The following is a 21,798-nucleotide window of genomic DNA, read 5'->3' on the forward strand; positions in this document are numbered from 1 at the left end:
TCTCTGTGCCACTAGGCTCGCCGAAGAAAAGATAATGGAGATGGATTGGAGAATTAGTTCATAAGGAGGGGTATCTAAGCGAAAGATGGAGTAATTGATTGTCTGAAGATAGGTATCTTCAGCAAGCTCGTCTGATGATATCATATATTATATTATATATCATAGATAGCGAGCCAGCTGGATTACAGACTTGGCCAGGAAAGAAGCAAGTATAGCCTTGGTCTCTTTGTCGAATATTTCTTATGAGATTATATATTAATGCATGGGTGGAATCCTCAGAGGGTTCTAAAAATTGCGACTTTTATCTCCTAGGATGTCGTACTATTCGATGGGCGACCCCTAATTTAATGTGTATTCAAGTACAAATCTAAAAGTCTTTAGGGCGCAGCTAATCGCACAAGACGGATTTAATTAACGTTTTTGAAATAATAGAATAAGAGAAATTGTAATTATCAACTCATAGTATAAAAGAATTTCCTCGTGTCATTGAGCTAAAGTGCTCTCGGCAAATGTATAACTAGCACTCGCTTCATGGCTCCAATTTCCTCCCTTCGCCCAGCCGTTATCATATCACCAATCCTCCCACTCCACCTACAATAAACCACTCAGCCAACCACCAAAACCCAACCCTCTCATTCTCCCGGTTTCAAAGCAACAAAGCACTGAAAATGCGGCACATTCAAAAATTCCTCAAAATCCAACCCCTCCACTAAAGGATCCACAAACTCCACCCACTTCAGCTCCCCCATCCCCGCTTCCCTAGCACACTCCTCATGCATTTCCCTCTCCCACACATACGCCTCAAAAACCAGCGGATTTCCCTTCCCCTCCTCCTCCTCCTCCTCCTCCTCCTCCCCCTCCCCCTCCCGCGCATCCACAGAAATCCTCACCTTCGCACCCCCCTCCACCCTACACACAATCTTCCTCGCAACGCCATACCGCGACCCCCCCACGCTCCCCCCACGCTCCCCCCACGCAAACTCTCAAAATTCGGCACGATCCCCACACACCTCCCACTGGGTTCCAGATGCGCACAAATATTGCGCCACATGGCTCCGAGTTCCCGTCGCCCAGACGCATAGTTCAGCAGCCAGACGGCGAGCACGAGATGGAATTTCTCGCCGAGATTCTCGAGCGGCGTGCTGCAATCTGCGACGCGGAAAGCAATTTTTGGATTCTCGCTGTTTGGATCCGCGTCTCCTCCTCCTCCGCATTGAATGCGTGCGGATGCTATCATCGTCGGGGAAATATCAATACCCACTACGCGCTCCGCGCCCCATTCCAAGAGCTTTTGTGTGTAATATCCGGTACCGCAAGCGAGGTCGAGGATGCGGAGATCGGTGATATTTCCAATGTGTGTCTGGATGGCTGCTAGTTCGAAAGAGGAGCCTGGCTACTTTTTGATAGCAGCGTAGCGAGAGCCGATGGCATCGTATTGGGATGTGGATGGAGTGGATGACATGTTGAGTGGAGGACGGAGGGAAAGCTTTCGTGGGGCGAGTTTGGAACTTGGTGACTAGAGGATGTGGAGAGAAGTTGGTAGCTCAAGATGCAAGGGATTGTCAATATGCGGTGTAACAATGCTTGGTGTTTCGGATTTAAAATCGAAGGATGAGAAAGAGCCAAAAAACTTCGAGGAGTCAAACAAACATCGAAGATGAAAATCAAAGAAGATGAACAAAAACCCTTCTAATCATCAACCAACTAATAAACTCCTACCCGAGAAGGATTTAAAAAGAAAATAGAGAGATTCAGAAGCACTTTCCAAGCTCCAGCTCCTCAAAAGACTTCATCGCACTAGCTGTCCGACCTGCATACTTTCAAACGCAATCACGTGGAGTGGCTTTATTCCAAGGTCCTAGGTATCTACAGTTGCGCAAGATGAAACAAGGCATGAAGTGTTCAAGTGGCATCGAGATTGATCTCCCCTCGCACATCTTGCTTCGATGCAACAAACGTACAAGATTACCACACCCCAAACTTCAACTGCCTACTATATCCACAACCCAAAATAATAAACATCATCACAACATATCTCCCCTCAATCCTCCCCCAATCCTCCGCCCCCTTCCCAAAACCGCAACACCGCAACACCGCAACACCGCAACAACTACACACCCTCCCGACTCCTAACTCCCTTCACTAGAAGCTCCCCTCAATTTCAAACAATACCTACACTACAGTACAATACAATAACATCCATCCATCCATCCATCCATCCACCCATCCATCCATCCACTAAACTCCCTTCCTTCCTTCCTTCCTCCTTTCTCTCAACATACCATTAATCATCCATCAAACATCGAAATCCAACATCAAAATCCAACATCGAAATCCAACATCAAAATCCAACATCAAAATCCAAAGAACCAACTCCGCAGCTTCCTTCACAGCCACCTCTAACTCATTCATCCACCTCTAACTCATTCATCCAGCTCTTACTCATTCATCCACCTCTAACTCACTCATCCAATTCCCAGATAATACACACCAACAGTCTATCAATTTGATCAACATCTCCTCTTTTCTGGCAAAAAAAACAAGCAAACTAATCTAGTATGCTGAGAAGCCAGTGCGTCTACTTGGACTTATTGGGCAGTAAATAATAACTTATTAATCTGAAACAAATAAACTATATAGGTACCAAGACATACAATATTTTCAACAAAAGTGCTTAACAATCTGTCATCGATACAACTAAACTCAAGATAATCCACGCCAGATCATTTACCATCAACATCTCACGGATTATAAATTTAACACTCACCCACTTAATCACCCAATCATATTTGTGTTCTTCATAATGATTGAATTTAATTCTACCATGTATAGTACTAACGTACGTATGTATATTATATAGCAAGTAGCCCGGGCTACTCACATATAATCAGGCATAGACAGAACCATACCATTCTCAACTCTCATGATCTCGTAATAGCTTTGTAACAAGAATAAACAACCAATCAAGACAGCTAATAGACGAATGCCACTCCAAACCCCAAACCCAGACCCAATCCTAAAGCAAGAGATTTCTAGAAAAGCCACCCTTTCCCCACCAGCTCCCACGTTACCCCTCACCACGCGCCACTTTCAATATACCCATCCAACCCATTGTCACCCTCGCCATTAAAGTCCAAGATAGACGTGGGAAAAGATGAACAAAACCTCGCATATAACTCCATCCAATAGACAAAACAAGCAGTTGTAAATGCTAAAAAGAGACCAAACAAGCCTGACACTATGCTCAACATCTGCACTAGCAAATGACAAAGTTTAATTTGATAACGCCACACACCCTTTCCGCATTTGCTTCATATATGCTGCAACGACAACATAGACGCCAGAATTCTAAAATGCATGCCGAAGGTACTATACAGTACAGGAATTGATTTTGAAATCGTGAATCATTTACATGCCGGAGACTTTGCGAGTGCTAACACTGCCAACTCTCCCACTCGTTTTGCGAACTGCTCCAGAAGTTTCTTTATTCCGAAGACTGTCACCACTACGCTTAGGACTGCCGCGAACCTTTCCAAGTGAGCCACTGCCGGATTTGACGGTGGATGGTGTCTTAGGTCTAGCTCCGACACCAATGTTCTCAACGTCGTAGCTACTGTCATCGATGGATGTGTAGATTGTCGTGGTGGTCTGACTTATGGATCTCGCTGACCTCTCGCTTCGGGCTGGAGATCTAGATGATTTACGGGTACGCATGCGGAGTTGCCATTCCTCTTCAGATTCATTTGTATCAGTTGATGACCGATGAATTGAGATGACTTCCGTTTCACGATGTGCGCTCTCATCTTCGGAGTAAGCCGAAGCATGACGCCCGTATGGGTGGTGTCGGTCAGCTCTGCCTGTCTTTCTTGGTTGACCTGGAGTTGGGGCCGGCAAGTAATCCTCCTGAGCTCCAATGCTGTGGCTTCTCTCATTGTCTACTTCACCAAGTGGGGTTCTTTGGTTGCCATTTGGAGGAGTAACGACTTGACTCTTAGTTGTGAAATGTCCCTTTCTTGGGGTGACTGGAGCGATATTGGCGAGCTTCTCCTTCATTCTGATCTCAAATTGCTCTTCAATCCACCACTCTCGGAAAGTTCCTTGGTTAAGATGAAGCCAATGCTGTTGAGGACCAACCACCATTCCCGGTCTCATGAAGCGCATATACGCAATGATCTCGTTGGCAGTGAATCCATATCGGTAGATTAAATATGCTCCAATCAAACATCCAGTGCGTCCAAGTCCAGCTTTGCAATGCACAGCAATGCCTCTCTTCTGAACAGTAATCATCTCATGTGCCAAAGTAATGAACTTTCGGACAACACTAAGTGGTGGACACGTGCCATCATCAAAGATCATGTCCAAATGTTCAATACCCAGCGCCGTGAAAAAAGATGGAGAGTATAGTTCCGAGTTCAAACGAACCACCAAGCCAATGTTTCGTGATGTGAAATGCTTCAAAACATTTTTGAAAGGTGTGGGTAAGGTTGGGTGGGTATCCACGTCTTCCAATGTTGTTGGCAAACTCGCGTACAGTGGAGAAGAAGGAAGTATTGGTTGCACCGGGTGATGTTGTGGGGAAGCAAATGCAAGGAAATCGGGGGTCAACCAATTGAAATCACCCTGGTCCACGCGCTCATATCTTTCATACTCCTCGAGATCGAATTGCGGCAACGCGCAGAACCCTTGTTCCTTTGCGCGCCAGACACCATACACAACGTCTTGAACTGTAATGCCATAATCTGCTTGACTGTATCCTGCATCGCGGAAAGGCATCAAAGGTGGGTCTGCTTGAGCGATTGGCGCAAGCGCGAGATGTGGTGCCCATGATTGGATCAAGACCATATACGTGGCTAGGAGACATGCAGCGTTGGCTCGACCTAAGTCACTCGATTAGTTTTTTTCCACCAGCAAACTTTTATGAAACAGTAGCTTACTACGCGCATCCGCTTTACTCCAGAACACGACAGGTTTGTTCTTATTTTCTGGAGCGCCAAGGATGTCGTGAAATTGAACCGCGAACCTGTAGAGATGTCCAATGTGTAATGGTCCAAAGTCATGGTGAAAGGCATTGTAGAGGAGGGTATCGTCAACGGAGAAATAATGAGGGGGTTCTCTTTTGTCGGAAACGACTGAAGGTCCATCTGCAGCTCTCGCTGACCGCTTTGTCGGAGATCGTCGAGAGCTCTGTTGCTCAGGGTACGGGAAGAGCGTATCGGGTGAGGGAGGTGTAGTGTAAGATGCCAAATACAATCGGTCTGTGTATGTTAGCCAGTGAAACGGTCTATCCTCTTCTCGAGGTTCTTTTGGACCCTTCTTTGCGCTGGCGCCAGTATATTTATCGTTGGGTAGTAATGTTGCCCACTCGAGCATAGAATTATAGTCCATTGGATGCATGATATCTATAATATAACGATACTGGGCCGAAGATGTTCAATGGATCGAGTCGCGCAGTGAATGATGTTTTGATGATCTTGTAAGTAAAGTAACATACCTGGGATGTACTCGATGATTTGGCCGTACTTCAATTGAGAGGAAGGAGGCATCGTGGAATGAGGCACACAAAGGCACCAAGCTATTCTGGCAGTCGCGAAGCTCGAGCGTGTAAATGTGTAAATGTGTCGTGATGAAGGGTGTATTGATCTCGTAGGCAAGTGCGATGGTTGTGGTGAATACTCGAGGTCAAGATGGTGAGATGGTACCTGGTACGATAGGCGCAAAGTTTATATTGTTGTTGTTGACTTCCCAAAGAAAAACAAGTAAACACTCCTGCGCAAGAGCTGATGTGTATAAGAATTTTTTAACGGCGACGGAATCAATGAAAGATATCTTTCCTTTTCATAAAAGAGACGAATGAAAACAGAAATCTCAATGACAATCCGAAGGGAAAAGTTTAAGTAGAAGAAGGATTTCCAAAATAATTGTTAGGAATTCTTATGGATTTGTATGTATGGTGAATGTTAACGATCAATAACAATTTACTAGTCTGTTTATAGTAATTATTCTGACCCGGCAACGAGAATTGACCAGCAACATGAACCAGGCGAGCCAGGGTGGGAGGTCAAGATTCCAAACAAGTTATTACGGAGTATATTATTTTTATTATTATGATGGATGGATGGATGGATGGATGGATGGATATATGGGCCAGAACGTATGTAAATAAAAAGTTTGTTTATTATATGGCTGGTGGATATGAATCGCTTGTCAGATACCGAGTACATACCTACCTAGTATATCTTCGATTTCTTTTTTCATGAGGTTTATTTATCATTGGGGTTTATCTGATCTAGCACCGCATTCTACTCCCTACCTATGTACCAGTACCTCTCTAGTATATAGTATATATCTATCAGATGGACAGAATCAACGATTAAAGAATCCATTTGTCTCAAACCTTTCTCAGCAAAACCAGAGAGGCGTTCAACATCACTTATCACAAGGAACCTTCACACTCTCTCTTCAAAGTTCAAACCAACCTCCCCTCCAAACTTTTAAACATCCCTGCTATTCCTTCACCCCATCCCTATCCCGTCCCTATCACCGCCAAAACACATCATCCAAAAAGAACAGGGTCTATTCTCAAAAAATCAAAAAAATCAAAAAAATCAAAACAAATTCCTCGCAATATTTTGTTTTCCGTGAAATCACCCACACCCAACAGTATATCTCAGTATCTCAGTATCTCAAATTGAACATTTGTAACCCTCAAACACTAATAAGAATAATGAATAGATTTGATATTGATATTAACATTCATTCTCAAGTGTCAAGTGTCTCATACAGGATATCTCAATAATCCTGCCTGTCACTCGGTTACTACTTGAAATTGACAAACTAATCCTTGCACTTAAATCTCCATTCCCCTCCAAATTAATAACCAATGCTATGCGCAGCACTTTTTGACCCCCCCCCATTCATACACAATCGACAAGATACATACAATAAAATCCACCCATTCCACCTCAAACCTCAAACCTCAAACATCAACAACAATGACCACCGAACTAGAATTTCCCTGTACACTGTAAGTTCTTTCCCTCCCTCCTCCTTCCTCAATCCCACATCCCATCTCCCATATCCCCTCTTCCCTCCCCCAAACCCCACAACCCTAACCCCTCCCCCCAAAACAGTACCCTCGACATTCCCCTCCCCACCCCACGCCTCGCATCCGCCGCCCTCTCAGCCCTCTCCGTCGACGCCGAGCTCTCCCCCCTCGTCCGACGCACCTTCTCCCTCGTCTCCCCCTCTCCAGACTCTTCCTCGGCACCCAAATCCATCCTCCGCACCTCCTACCGCGCAACCACAAACCGCATGTTGCGCGTGGCCGTCAACGGTTTCATGGAGAGTGTATCCGTCGTCTTGGGCGTCATGGAGGAATTAGACGTCGATGTTCTCGAGAGTGGGGAGTCAGTCCAAGGCACATGTTGATTCGTGATGGCTCGCGAGATAAATCGCATGCACAGATATCTCGGAACCCTTCTCTTCATGACTTGCTAGTTCCCAGATGATTTTCCAGAAAGACAAGATGCAGAGTGACAAAGGGGGGAGGAAATTAAAGAATCGAGAATGGAGAATGAGAAGAAGGGGGGAGAAAGTCGACAAATCATTTGGTGGCTCGAAAATCGCATATCAAGCGCCCAATGCACATGCGCCGGATATTCATACATCAATCTGTTTCACGACAGGACAGATTCGATGCAGCTATTTACGACGATGTGTTTTTGTCAAGGGTGTACAATCAAAACCATTGGGGGTAGTACATCATGTGGATCTTGAGTTAATACATACGTCTATACATACATGCTCGAGAGATATCGAAGCAGGTGCTGCTACCACTCTCATGTCATATAGCAAAATAACCATTCAAGCAAATTATCCACATGTGCCCCTTCATTCAAACCAAAGGTAGCGAATCTTCGATTTCTACCAATCCAACGAAACCATGAAACCCTACACCACAGCCTACCAAACCACAAGTCTCTTCTTATAGCCAAACCCCTTTTCAAAGTTTCAACAAAGCAGCAAAATATCATCATAATTGTATTCAAGAAAATACCTTTATTCTATAAAAAATTAAATACATATCTACAATTACCCATCACTCATTCCACCCATTACCACAGCCCCACAGCCGAGAATATAACATCGGTAACTTTCATCTAGCGTCTGATCGTGTTGATGTGTATCAAATGCACCATATAGAAAACGCTAAGTGATAGACCCATATCACGTAGCTTTCCCGCCGATTTCCCCCAATATTGTTGTCTCGCAATTAAACTTTTATGTACCCCCCAGACCCAGTAATTCCCAGAAGAAACCTCGACACCTTAAATGCCCTGGAACACATTCAGCCGTGAAATCAGAAGCTTCGTATCCAGGTATCAATAACTCCGTTCAACAGCCCATGAACCCGTAATTTTGCCTCCCAGAATAAAATAAATGCCACCGAGAAACAACGACTTCAGACACATTATTATAAATTTTCTTTCTCCACAAGTTTCTGTTCCGCTTCCTCTGCTCTTTTATTGGCCTCAGCCAAAACCTTTTCCAAGTGACTGATGTATTCAATGGCGACTTCGACTGTAGCGGCTTTACTATTTGCACTCTGTCCACCCTTGGAACTTGCGGACTCGTTCTCTCCACCATCACCACTTCCACTCTTGTCTCCCGTAGCATCTTTGGGTTTTCCTCGAGGGTAATATTCGGATGGTATCATATCGTGTAATGTTGTAAGTGCTAAATTGATCCGGTTTCGTCTTCCTTGTTCGGCAAGTTTATGAGAAGTACGTTTCGATGTTAAATTAGTGGATAGTTCCGAAGGATACGAAACGCCAGGAAGATGAGTTCCTTCAAGTATGTTTTGGTAGTTTGACTTCGACGCAAGTAGAAGGGAAGCAGTGGCGTCGTCGTGCATGGATGAACCACCAGGGAGTAATGGTTTGATGCTAGGTGATATCTTGGGAAGAAGAGCCGGTGAAGCAAGGACGGAATTACTTGCCCTCTTCTTAGCACCTCGTGCTAGCATTTGTGGCGTCTTGCGTGTGGCACTCTTTGCACTATTCATGGCATCTATCTGAGGACTCTGACTGGAAGATGATGCTGCTCCAGGAAGTGCAACTACTGGCGACGACAGAGGTTTGAACCCAGGAGTTTTGGATCCTGTTGAGCTCAAAGTTGGTGTCATTTGTCCATCGGATTGTGTATCGATACGAGACAGTGTAGGTTTTATAGTGGTATTGGCAGCCTCTGGCAACGCGAACCCGTCCAAAACAGGATCATCAAGTTCCATTTCCTGGCCCAGTCCCGACTCAATAGCAGTAGGAGATTTTGTGATTCTCATCAGCGAAGCTGGCGTAGCTGGTGATCCAAGGGGAATCCACTTATTCTTGGCATTGTCCTTTTGTGCTACGACATAGGGTGATCTTCCAGCCGAGCTCGGTAACGGTGGAGGCGCCATATCCGATAGGTGCTCAGGAGATATAGAGCCATTTTCAGAATGGTCGGTGCTTGCTGCTGAGTTCGTTGATCCAGTTCCTTTAGAATGAGACATTTGCGAACTCAATGGCTCAATAATTTCTCCTAGCGCCTGAGCACTCAAACTTAAGCTTTTCCTACCCCGACTTGGCTTGACAATTGGCGATTGCCGAACTACACGAGTGTTCACCCGAGGCTTTGGTGCAACAGACTTTCGGGTAGGCTTCCGAGCCGGAATTATAGAGCTCACTGGCGCAGAATGTGAATCACCATTCATGTCAATTGGGGAATCATTTGACCCCGAATGACGATGGTCGAACATAACTTGGTGGTCATTTTGGGCGTGTAAAGCTGGGGAGCTCAAGGGACTAAAATAAGCTCCGGGGACAGTGTAATCAGGGATATTAAATTGAGTTTCTAGAGGAGTAACAGCTGGTGACACGAGCGGAGTAAATGCCATCTGATCAGTTTTATTAGCACTTCATTCTTATACTTATTGAATTGTGAAACCATTAAATAAGGACGCGAAAGTATAATCAATCTGACTAACCTCTTGCTCCCTCAGACGATAGGGCTCATATACAGATGGCGGATGCTCTGCTGGAGTATAGAAATGTTGATTGACACCATGCATTTCTATACTATTGGGTGTGGGTGGAATAATCCTACTTTGGGCATAAAAGTTCCGCTGTTGTTCCTGTGATTGCCGTAGCTGATGCTCACGCTTCTGCTGTTGTAGGTATTGGATTTGCGCGTCCAAGTCTGTCAAACTCTCTGTAGAAGTATGTGGTTGTACGATTGGAGTTCCGAGTATGGCCGGATGGGCAGAAGCCGTAGTCATCGAAGGCATATGCTCTTGCATCGTTCCATCATGCCCCATCTGATGATTGCCACTCATCCCCGTGTTCATTGAATTCATCCCATCTTGATGTAACATCTGTTGACTTTGCGATTGTTGCTGGTTGAAATTGAAGTCGAACTGGAGGGTATCGGCCATGTTGTGCATGTTCAGGTCAAGAAATTGTTGAAAGTCATCTTGCGAAGGAACAGATAAAGTAGGATCCTGAGCATCCCAAACCCCAGAAGTGTCCATGATTGCGATTATGATCAATCAATAAATTCCGCCAATTTTGTGCACGAATGCGTTGTGGTTGTACAATAAATGGTCGCAAACTGAGGGGTCCTGGTGAGGATGGTATATGCGCCGTGCGCGGACTATTGGAATCTGATCAGATGAGAGTGCGAGTTGTGTTGATCACCTATATCACTCCATTTGGCGAAATGTGTCGTAGAAATCAAAGGTCGGAAAGTTCACAAGCAGGACTTGAGCTTCCGTTTCGACAGTGAGCAAGTTGGGGAACGGGGAATTGGTTGACGGCTAATGGCTTTCTAGGCGCAATCGCTTTTCAATGTAAAATTTCTCTCGAGTAATCAAAGAAATGCAGACGACAACCAACAATGTGTATGTTGTCTAACAATTCTGTGTTGGCCAAAAGAATATCGATCTCGACCTCGACCTCGTAGAATGTACGGGCAAGTTCATTCGGTCGTCGTTGAAACCCCGTACTAATTAAGATGGATCGTTTCTTCCCACTTGGGGGGGCTCTTCTCGTTTTTTTTGGAAGTTCAACTAGCACACCCACTTCTTATCGCACCAATACTTGGGAGAGCACAGGGAGTGACTTTGTTATTTATGTAATAAGACCGTGCGAACTGTCTTCCATTGGGCAGGTGGTTAAGTAAACGGATGCTCTAGATGTAGAAAAAACAAATATTAATATTAAAATATCAAAAAGTTATTTCTACTTTTTTTCAAACTTAATGATGGGCAAGCAGGGCAGGTCGTAGTCGTTTTGGATTTCTCGAATGTTGTAGGCGATACTACGGCTACTGCAAAACCAACCACTAGAATGGTGGAGGTGGGATATTACCGATTCGTGCTCGCAATATCATATAAAATCTGTTACGTAGACATGAACATTGATCTTCCTAAAGAAGCTTTTGCTTGACTTGAAGGAGGAGACTGTGGAAGAATGTCACAAAATAACTCTCTCCATAGATTATCGTCTTCAACACCACGAGTATTGCATTTTGAGGCAAGCGCGGAAAGCAATCATCGGCTAACACTACACTCAACATCAGCTGGACCATTCACATCTCACTTTCCTCTTGAGACAAGGTGACTATGAATATAGAATAATAGCGTTGTGTGTGTGTGTGTGTGACCCTCTCAATCCTACCCCCCACGCTCCACGTTTATGCTTGCTTGTGAAAAGTCTAGAAGAGGGATTTCCCTTGGATCTCGACACGAAGTAAATATTTCCGTCAACAATTCTCTATTCTTCTAGATTGACAGTTAGATACTGTGTTGCAATCACAACAGGAACGTATAACTATATCATTATGCCATGTGAAGTGTAACCTCGGATGGCTCGTTTCTTCTTGGCTGTGAAGACTCTGTACTATTCAAGACCATACATGGCCAAGAAGTCTGCGTAGATACAAGTAACCAACCAATCAATCAACCCCATCAATCCTCCCCCAACCCTCCACCAATCCATAAAGCATGTTTAGAGAGAATTTAAACAATCGCCAGCATCTAGAAAGCTCTTTCGATCTTCAAGTCCGCTTCACCAAGAGACAAATGGTTATGAATCTAATAAATCTATGCATTTCAATCCTTTAAGCGAGCCCCCCAATGCAGTGAACCATGATCCACCTCCAATCATCAGACTCTCCTCGAAGTATTACTACGCCATCATATACCCTCCTTCCCACTCCACTGACTCTCGTCATCCCACACTCCCCAAGAAATTTCGTACAGGATCCATGCCCCAAGCCAACCGGAAGAGATTCTCTGCACCACGGACATCCAAGGTATTGATGCATGCAAGTAAGATTCCGCGCGTGCTTCAGGGTCTTGAAAAGGGCTAAAGAGTCGGATTGGCTGTACAGGGCAGGATGGTCGAATAAACTTCTTAGAGATGGTTACAAGCAGCCAACGAGACATCAAGTATTATATTCATCCGGCAAATGTCTGTTTGTTTTATTTCGGCTACGAGGAAACACATCTAGGGTGCCTATTGAATTCCTGATCCGAGTGCAAGATTCTCGACTACAACTTAGGACATCGTTCATTTGGCCAACCAGACGCCCTTCAACGCATTCTATGTCCATGAAATCGAAGCTCCCATGATCAATATCAGCTCTACCCTGATCTCACGATACCACCCAATAGAAACCTCTAAGGACATGTAAATCTTCCATAATGGCCATCGACACCTGGCGTTAGATAGAACATCATCTCAGACTCAATATCTTACTTTCTCTCAGACCACTCTTCGTATGCTTTCATCTCGTCATATACATCCACATTCACATCGCATCCATATTTATTCTAGAGCTCAACAGCGGATGAAGCTACATCCCACAATGTCCAGCCATTTCCCTCCTAACCCTCGAATTTCACCAGCAGGCCATCCTCCATTTACCCACCTACACCCTTTCTCTTCAGCTTCCCTCAGCGACATTTCCTCTCCACCCTACCCAGAAATCTTATCTCCCCCTCCTCCCCATTTCACCTTGAAAGTTCAAACCACCCACCATCCTCCCATTCCAAGTATTACAGACCCGTCCACCCCTCATCCTATCTTCCCATGCTCCCACTATACCACCAACTCCCAAGTACCCAGTAAGCAGCACTCAACCTCCCGCTCAAGCTTCCACAATATCCACCAAACCTCCCTCTTCCCATCTTCCCCTTCCATCTTCCCCTTCCATCCTCCCCTTCCATCTTCCCCTTCCATCTTCCCCTTCCATCTTCCCCTTCCATCTTCCCCTTCCATCTCCCCCTTCCATCTCCCCATCTTCCCAAATCATCCCCCTTCCACCCCCTTACCCCCACAACCATAACCATAACCACAACCATAACCATAACCATAACCCAAGTATTCCCCTCCCCTCCTCTCCCCTCCCCCTCCCAGAAAAATCACTATACATTCCGCCATCAGAACACACTACCAAGTCAAAAAATAGCAAACGTATCTTTCCCTTTCCCAAATCCCACGCACTGCCCATCAATGTACACAGCCATCTACACTCCGCAGAACACACTCTTCCATTCAATTCCGATTCCGACCGCAACTCCAACCTCAACATCATTTTACTATTACACGTCACCAGCCCATCAGTCAAGCAAGCTCAAAAAATATCACTCGCCGCCCGAAATACATGCGAACCGCATACTGACTTTCAAGCCATGTATAAATCTCCAGCCCTATCACTAGTAAACGAGAATTTCCAGACATGGCCACCAAATCACCATCAACGGTGGATTTTTTTTTTGAAATTCAGTTTGGCATGCATGCGAACTCACATGCAATTTGTCTCACATTGCTTTATCAAATCATCGACTTTTTGTACTGGTTTTATGGATTTGCTACTTTTTTTTAGTCTAATCGATTTGATAAAAAAGTGCCAGGCCGTAACCTATCAACAACCGGGAAATGACATGTGGAAGTGGTCTTCAATAAAAAAATGAAAAAGGAAAAGAGATGCTGGGCGATCGAGAGACATTCGCAAAGTAGCGAAAGGATGTGTGGAAGGGAAAGTACAGTATGGTTTGATGCATTAAAGAGTCTAAAGGCAAGCAAGTTGCGAGAGAGACCCCCCAAAAGCTCTTTATGAAGCTCGCCCTCTGCTCATCTCGTCTGCCGAAACATGCAAAACCCAGTCGTTACCTCCATCGCTCGTACGCCCATTCGACCAAACATCAACGCCATATCCGATGATTCTCTATTCAGCAGCTGGCTTCTCCTCAGCTGGTGCAGCGGCCTCGGCTTCCTTGGCCTCAGCAGGTGCGGCAGCGGACTCTTGAGCTGGCTCGGCCTCTGATGAAGTCCAGAGGGTCTAAATAGGTTTATTTTGTTAGTAATAGAACTTGAGGCCAAGATGCGCCGTGAGAATATTTTTACGTACCAAGTTATCTCTCAAAAGTTGCATGATCAATGTGGAGTCCTTGTAGCTCTCCTCGCTAAGGGTATCGAGTTCTAAATCACAGTTAGATTACTTGTTCGTGTTGTTGATCCAATGAGACTTACCAGCAATGGCATCATCGAAGGCTTGCTTGGCAAGATGGCAAGCTTGATCTGGGGAGTTCAAGATCTCGTAGTAGAAAACGGAGAAGTTAAGGGCAAGACCAAGACGGATTGGGTGAGTTGGTGCAAGGTCAGTTTGAGCAACTTCGGTTGCATTCTTGTAAGCCTCAAGAGACTTGTCGGCAGACTCCTTTCGCTTGTCGCCAATGGCGAACTCAGCGAGATAACGGTGGTAATCACCCTTCCTGTAACATCATTAGTAAGAGATTTTGGATGGGATTTATTGCACAAAAGACAAATTACATACATCTTGTGGTAGAAGACCTTGGATTCACCGCTCTTGGCAGAAGGAATCAAGTGTTTGTCCAAAACCTCGAGGATATCTTCGCAGATCTTGGCAAGTTCTGCTTCAATCTTTTGACGGTACTCCTTGATGAGAGTAACCTGGGATGAGTTGCCTTTTGATTCCTCCTTTTGCTCAATGGAAGTGACGATTCTCCATGATGCACGACGAGCACCAATGACATTTTTGTATGCAACAGACAAAAGATTACGCTCCTCGACGGAGAGTTCTTGGTCTTCAGAGGCGACGGACTTCATGTTCTCGACCATCTCTGTTCCCACTGTTAGTATTCATACGCTTCGATCAAAGACTGTAAATCTGCATACCTTCATATCGCTCAGCCTGCTCGGCGAGCTTGGCGAGATAGACGGAATCTTCGTAACCCATGACTGCGATTTGTAGATCTGTTGTAATAGATTTGTTAGTGATCGTTTGCTCAAAACTAAAGATCGTGTTTCTTGTTGTTTAAATGGCCGAAATTCAATAGACAATTGCGACTGTGCTAGTGTTTGACGTGACTGGGCTGTCACCGATATTTGGCCCGACCACTTCTGCATGCGCCAAATCTCCATCTGCGAGGGAGAACACGCCAATCGATGCAGTTTTACTACGTATGATAAACTCAGGAGTTGATTTGCTGAAGGCAAAAACAACAAGTACCCCTCAGTCTTCCGGAGGGGCAATGGTGAAGGGCGAAGAGTCGTTGAATGATTGGTGTTTGCAAATGAATGGAAAAGTCGATCCCTCGATTCGAGTAAACAAGGACAATATGATGTAGCACATAGTGATTGTTTGTTGATGGCGTTGGACGATGGAGATATTGGGCAGGGCGGAGGGAGAAAACAGACGACGGGATCCAAAGGCTTTGAGGGGAAATGAAGATCTTACCTGAGTATCTTTTTATGATATTATTTTAAGTCTTTAGGAAAGAGATCTCACAAACTGAAATAGGAAGAAAAGCGTAGGATGTTATGCGACGTGGGAAATGTGTTTGTGTGTTGGTTTTGATTCTTGGGATGGTTTTCTCGATTGGAGAAAGTGGTAGGTAGGTACCGTAGGCCGTGAGGAAGTTGCTGGAAGGACGCACTAGTGCCACTTTTAGAAGATGGGAAGCGATCTGCGAGGTAAAGGGAATGAATGAATGAATGGGAACGGATAACCTCGAGATCGTAAAAGGGGCTCAGCGTTTTATGTATTATTCTGTAAAATGGCTTAAATGATATAAATTCAATTTATGAATTCCTTTTGGAGGGGGAGAGAGGGGGAGGAGTTAATTGGAACGAATTATATCAGAAATCACCTTCTCAAGTGAATTCATCTCATCTACTGTGTTGTGTGTTGTGTGTATGGGCAAAATGGTTGAGAGTCTTTTCTTTTGACTGTTGTTCATGCGTTATATTATGTGGGTTTCGGGGTATCTAGACACTTGAGTTGAATTGAATTAGACAACTCTTTTTCCAATATAAGAAGACTGAGCGTTGAACAATCTTCATACATAGTACATCTCGAGATCCCCCTTTTTATTGTCCCTATAATCGTCTTCTAAAAGCAAGATCTAATAAGAGGCAGAGAGGGAGAGAGAGACATGAGACACGAGTGCCAATACTACCTACCATATGTATGAGAAGTCTTGACATGTATGTATACACTTTCACATCTCCACTGTTAGTTAGCCAACGAGGCAACCCAACCCAGCCCAAGTATATATAAGAGTCAGAGAGATTCGGCTCGAGATGATTTCCATGCAGTTCAACAGGGCTGATGAATGCTCTGTAAATGCCTGGTTCATGTGGCTCGATTGGACCAATCTTGGTTAATGGTAAATTCAGGTCGTTAAAAGTGGTTATCCGTCGCATGAATGTAACATGATTTGACCTTGACCCAGATTTGCATTGTCACGAATTTTAAATTTGTCCGAAGATGGAAGGCTTTTTGGTCATTTTCTTGAGGTGTTGGGCGTTTCTGTTTCTGTCTCTGTTTCCATCCCTTGACCCTTTCCATTTCCTTTTCCTTTCCTTCCTTTCCTTCCTTTCCAAGTAATCCATGTGAACTGACTTTCTGTGATTGTGGCAGTGCTAATAAATGAGGTCTAAAAGCATAGACGTTCTGTTCTGCCTTGGTTTCTGGAATCTGGAATGGCATTTATTATTAGTATTACCGCTGCGTTGTGTTTGGTGTTACTCCGTAGACCGTTCACAAGCACAGGCACAAGCACAAGAGCACAACCTTATAGCTGTTTCAATATCGGTACATCATCAATGGAGTACTACATAGTCAAGGAGGCTTGAGTAGATGTTGTCTTCGACACCGAGTATGTTCTTCTTCAATCGATACCCACAACCCGGTTGATTTCTGTCAGAGTCAGATACAGCTACCTAAATCCTACTTCCAGATAGGTACGAAGTATGAGAGTTATGAATTTCTAGGAATGCGACCTGGGAAGGCAGTGGGGCAGAGTAGTATTATTTATAGAGTACGGAGTGGTTCATAACACAAGTCCACTGTAGTTAGATGGGTAGGTAATATCACAGCAGTGATTCAACAATCGAGCAAAGCAGTCGAGGCAGTCGAGGCAGTATCCGAGTCCTTCAAGTTTAAACTTTGTCGTCTCTAACAAGAGTAGGTAGTCCGTCATATGAAATTGATATACGAAATAGCTGGAGAGTTTTGATTACCTAGCAACGAGCAGACATGTTCATGCCACTTTAGTCATGCTCTGTTTATTTTTGAGTGATTGAACACTCGTTCTGCGCACATTCGTCCCCACATGTCTTTAAAGCAGCCATGATTCCCCATTCAAAACAGCTGATCATGACGATGACATGATCTTTCCCCTCACAACCTCGATTTCAAGGCACAATTACGTCTTTCACATCCAAGAGTTTCTATCCAAGCTTCCAGCCCGCAAGCTACTTCGGTATTATCCAGCAAATCATTTCATAAACAATCATACCATCAATTGAACAACCCCTCAAATACATCCGTCATCCTTCTACCTTCGAAATACCACCACGAGAAAAAAAAAACTCAAACATAATCACCATCATGTATCGTCTTGCAATCAACTCTGCCATGCGACCAGCAGTCCGCACATCCATCCCAGCTGCTAGAGCATTCACTGTATCAGCACGCACCATGGGCGAGGGAGACACCGGCGCTGCCAGATTTGGCGGCCAACAGTAAGTTTTCCATCCCTTCCAATGCTACTACTTGACTATCCTCGCGATATTGAGTCCGCAAAGGAAAGGGTAAGCTCCCATTCGCATCTGCAGCTACAGAACTAACAACCTTTTCCCCAGAGATGCCTTTACCAAACGCGAAAAGGCCAATGAGGATTTCACCATCCGCCAGCGCGAGAATGAGAAACTCTTGGAGTTGAGAAAGAAAATTTCCGAACAACGTGATCACTTGAAGAAACTTGAGGACCACATGTAAGAATGCCTTTCTGACATCATACCACCCTCTACTCCCTCTCTGTCCCCATACTCAATCCGCTCAAGCTAACCTCCCCTCTCCCCCCAGTACCGAAATCGAGAAGCAATCTGGTGGCGAGCAGAAGTAAGTATACATATACTTTCAGAAAAAACTTCGAGCTTTCGTCCATATATCCATATATCCATAGTCAGAATCTGAGAAGTACTCTTCCATCGATGGACTCCTCTCTTCTCTAAATGCAATCAAGTCTTTTAATCATAATCCCCCTGTTTCTCTTATCTTTTTCTCGCTTTGCCGAATTTAAGAAAGAAGAAAATACTAAATGCTTTGGTTCATTACCAGCTAAATCAACCTGAAAATTTGCAAAAATAAAAAAACTTCATGAATGGATGGGCGGGAGGGAAGGCGGAAAGGGGGTCGTTCAAGTCGAGCAAGACTGAACAAAATGAAATATGATATCAGGATCGTGATGAAATCATGGTCGTTTATAGTCGGTGAAATTATTGATTGTATAATACGATCATTGCCTGTACACGTGGTTGCAGAATTCCCATGTGTGTCAAGCCAAGTTGATCCCATTTCAATGGAACAAAATTGGTTATGAGCTTGATCAGTCTCTATTCTTTCTTGCTTCATGCTATCTATTATACACAAAAATGCTCATTAGAACACTTCTGCCCCGGTTCGTACATCCACGCATTCGCCTACTTTGGATATATGAATCCTTTTGTATCTCTCTTCTCCCTCAGTCATTTATTGAAGGCTTGCGGTATTCAGTCTTCCAAGTTCATTATCCACATATGCTCCCCTGAAAATAGACCATCCATGCATGAATTTGCAAATGTATTTCCTGCCAAATCAAAACGCCCAAACATCCATTCAGCACGCCAGCACAAACTTGTCTGCCTCCATTTTACCTGCTTTATCAAGCTCTATCTTTCGTTCTCGGCCCTTCATCTTCTGCCCATAAAAGATCTATAGAAATGATCTGCAGCATCACCTTCCGCTCCACCAAGACCATTTGCACTCATACTTTGTCCTAATTTGTGCGCCGCCTCAACTTTCTCTTGTAGTGTTTTGGCATTCTGATCAATCCATTGTAATTGCATAAGATGTGAATTAAGGACTCGGACGATATGGGAAAGCTATAGGCACATTTGATTAGTGAAATTCTTTATAAATCTGATACATAGATCGGAGTGACTTACTGGATCATCAGACTTGGTGCTCTTGTTCAAAGTAGCAGATGCCTCATTCATAGCTTCAATCATAGTAGAAAGATCTTTGCCCATTTCATCAAGTTTGTCCGCCAATTTCTCCGCCATCTTGTAGGTTCTCTCACGCTCCTGATCTGGTCCTTGTAATGTTTCGACAGCTGTATTTTTGAACATATCATCGACCTCCTGTTCGTAACGATCGAGCCACTGTTCGAGTTCGGCTTGTTGGCCCTCCACCGTCGCTAGTTGTCGTTCGACTTCTGCGCTTGATCGTTCAGCCTCAAAGGTAGTATTGTATAATTTTTGAATCTTATCTCCATTCTCGACCAAAAGACGATCCCACTGAGCTACCTTGGTTGCTTGTTCTTGGAATTCCTTCTGGTATTTCGCTAAATCAGATGCCCATCGGGTAATGATTTCATCCATAGTTTTGTTCTTAAGACGAGATAGTTCTGGTCTTGGGCCAGCGGTAGAAGCTCCTAGAGATGCTGCATTTCCTGCTGCTCCGGCTCGTTGATCTAGATTTGCAGAGCCAGCATTTGCGGTCGATGAAGCAGGAGCAGGAGTGCTGGTGTTGGTTGGGCCAGAAGTACCGGGAGTTGATGATTTAGCTGCGCCAAACAAACTTGATGTTGTAGCAGCTGGCGCAGGAGTGGAAGTGGTTGCGGCACTAGTCGAAGCAGCGTTTCCAAAAAGTGATGGTTTTTGAGCTGGGGCAGATGCAGATGGCGCGGGTGTAGATGTAGCTGGATTAGGTTTTCCAAATAGACTGCTGGTAGCAGGAGCTGCGGGGGCGGGAGTAGTAGAAGCCTGTGTTCCAGGGGTGCTAGCTGCTGGAGTAGCAGAAGGAAAGCTGAAAGATGGGGCTGGCTTAGCAGCTTCTGTAGTCGCCGCAGGTGTCGAGCTGGCAGGGGGAGCTGCCGAAGCAGCAGGCTTATTTCCACCAAACATGTTGCCGCTAGGCGCAGCAGGCTTTGTAGCACCAGCACCACCGAACAAGTTGCTAGTAGGAGCTGCAGCTGCTGGAGTGCCACTGGAAAAAAGACCACCAGTAGGGGCTGGTGCAGCGGGTGTCTGTGTAGGTTGTGATGTGGCTGCTGGTTTTGGTGTTCCGAACAGACTTCCAGCTGATTGCGATTGAGCACCTCCGCCAAACAAGTTACCTGTACTCGCAGCTGGTGCATTATTTGTAGGTGGTGGTCCTGCAGGGGTTGTGGATGCAAAACTGAAAGGCTTGCTTGGCGCTGGTGTTGTTGATCCTAAACTTGGGGTACTCGAAGCTGCTCCTCCAAACATGCCACCTCCTGCTGCTGGCTTGTTCATGCCTGAGAACATACCCCCCGTAGGAGTTGCGGGTTTATTCTCCGTTGTTGGCGTTGAAGCACCATCTGGCTTGGGCCCTCCGAAACTAAAGCCTCCACTTCCACCTGCAGTTGCGCCTCCTCCACCAAAAAGTCCACCTCCTGCTGAAGTTGTAGGTGTGGTGCTAGCAGCAGGCTTTCCAAAACTGAAAGAAGACGTGGCATTTGGGGCATTTCCTGTGCTTTGGCCAAAGATACCTCCAGCGGCTGGCTTTGCAGCTCCTGCGTTTGATGCTCCTGCTCCTCCAAAGGCCGGTGCTTGTGCTCCAGCTGGCTTTGGTGCGCCGAATATAGATGATGGTGCGGCCCCAGATGTAGCTGGCGCACCTCCAAATAGTCCAGCTCCAGAGCTGTTAGGAGGGTTGCTAGAACTTCCCCCGCCAAACAATCCCCCGCCCGTACTTCCAGTGTTGCCGAATGTAAATCCAGACATCTTGTAGATATTATTGTTGAGCTTTCAAAATAGGGATGCGAATCGAAACCGAGGAAGGAAGATTTTCCGATGTTGTTGATTGTTTATACCAGATCAGAAGCTGATTATTTGCAAAGAAATTGAGATGATCAGCAATATAATATTCTTCAATGTTAAATTGAATTGAGGTACAGCTTCTGCAATTACCGAATTGATTTAATCAGCCTTGCGCATTTCAAAGCGCGTGAAATTGAAGTCTTTTGTCTTTCTTAGCCTTTCCCAGCGCGACTTTTTGGTACTCTCGTACTGTATCGCGCCTCAATCAAAAATTAAGCGAGTGAACAACAGAATGATCGGAGCTCTTGCTATCATTGACCGAGAAGGGAGCAGTTGTCATTGTTCCCCCTTTGGATTAGACTTTCTCTCGTTCACTACTCAGTATACATTGCCAACACGTTAA

At 45.0% G+C, this 21,798-nt stretch overlaps 7 protein-coding genes across 7 annotated transcripts; 2 read left to right on the plus strand and 5 right to left on the minus strand.

Moving 5' to 3' along the window:
* Positions 1-3,408: 3,408 nt before the first annotated feature.
* On the minus strand, positions 3,409-5,543 carry EAE98_009254 (uncharacterized protein; the record flags this gene model as incomplete). Its single annotated transcript, XM_038956875.1, has 3 exons — positions 3,409-4,877; positions 4,935-5,399; positions 5,492-5,543. The coding sequence occupies 3 exons, from the start codon at positions 5,541-5,543 to the stop codon at positions 3,409-3,411; spliced, it is 1,986 nt and encodes a 661-aa protein (XP_038806642.1).
* Positions 5,544-6,992: 1,449 nt separating this feature from the next.
* EAE98_009255 (uncharacterized protein) lies at positions 6,993-7,428 on the plus strand (the record flags this gene model as incomplete). The annotated part of the gene is made up of 2 exons (XM_038956876.1): positions 6,993-7,024; positions 7,131-7,428. The coding sequence occupies 2 exons, from the start codon at positions 6,993-6,995 to the stop codon at positions 7,426-7,428; spliced, it is 330 nt and encodes a 109-aa protein (XP_038806643.1).
* Positions 7,429-8,473: 1,045 nt separating this feature from the next.
* EAE98_009256 (uncharacterized protein) lies at positions 8,474-10,567 on the minus strand (the record flags this gene model as incomplete). Its single annotated transcript, XM_038956877.1, has 2 exons — positions 8,474-9,934; positions 10,025-10,567. The coding sequence occupies 2 exons, from the start codon at positions 10,565-10,567 to the stop codon at positions 8,474-8,476; spliced, it is 2,004 nt and encodes a 667-aa protein (XP_038806644.1).
* A 3,701-nt stretch (positions 10,568-14,268) lies between these two features.
* On the minus strand, positions 14,269-15,300 carry EAE98_009257 (uncharacterized protein; the record flags this gene model as incomplete). Its single annotated transcript, XM_038956878.1, has 5 exons — positions 14,269-14,382; positions 14,452-14,522; positions 14,574-14,815; positions 14,878-15,184; positions 15,240-15,300. The coding sequence occupies 5 exons, from the start codon at positions 15,298-15,300 to the stop codon at positions 14,269-14,271; spliced, it is 795 nt and encodes a 264-aa protein (XP_038806645.1).
* Positions 15,301-16,746: 1,446 nt separating this feature from the next.
* EAE98_009258 (uncharacterized protein) lies at positions 16,747-17,055 on the minus strand (the record flags this gene model as incomplete). The annotated part of the gene is made up of 1 exon (XM_038956879.1): positions 16,747-17,055. One exon carries the CDS (start codon positions 17,053-17,055, stop codon positions 16,747-16,749), a length of 309 nt encoding a protein of 102 aa, XP_038806646.1.
* A 903-nt stretch (positions 17,056-17,958) lies between these two features.
* Positions 17,959-18,694, plus strand: EAE98_009259 (uncharacterized protein; the record flags this gene model as incomplete). Its single annotated transcript, XM_038956880.1, has 4 exons — positions 17,959-18,092; positions 18,213-18,344; positions 18,436-18,471; positions 18,691-18,694. The coding sequence occupies 4 exons, from the start codon at positions 17,959-17,961 to the stop codon at positions 18,692-18,694; spliced, it is 306 nt and encodes a 101-aa protein (XP_038806647.1).
* Positions 18,695-19,301: 607 nt separating this feature from the next.
* On the minus strand, positions 19,302-21,359 carry EAE98_009260 (uncharacterized protein; the record flags this gene model as incomplete). Its single annotated transcript, XM_038956881.1, has 2 exons — positions 19,302-19,493; positions 19,557-21,359. 2 exons carry the CDS (start codon positions 21,357-21,359, stop codon positions 19,302-19,304), a joined length of 1,995 nt encoding a protein of 664 aa, XP_038806648.1.
* Between the last annotated feature and the right edge of the window lie 439 nt (positions 21,360-21,798).

Source organism: Botrytis deweyae (genome assembly GCF_014898535.1).
Source record: "Botrytis deweyae strain B1 chromosome Unknown BDEW_027, whole genome shotgun sequence".
Taxonomy (NCBI): Eukaryota; Fungi; Ascomycota; class Leotiomycetes; order Helotiales; family Sclerotiniaceae; genus Botrytis; species Botrytis deweyae.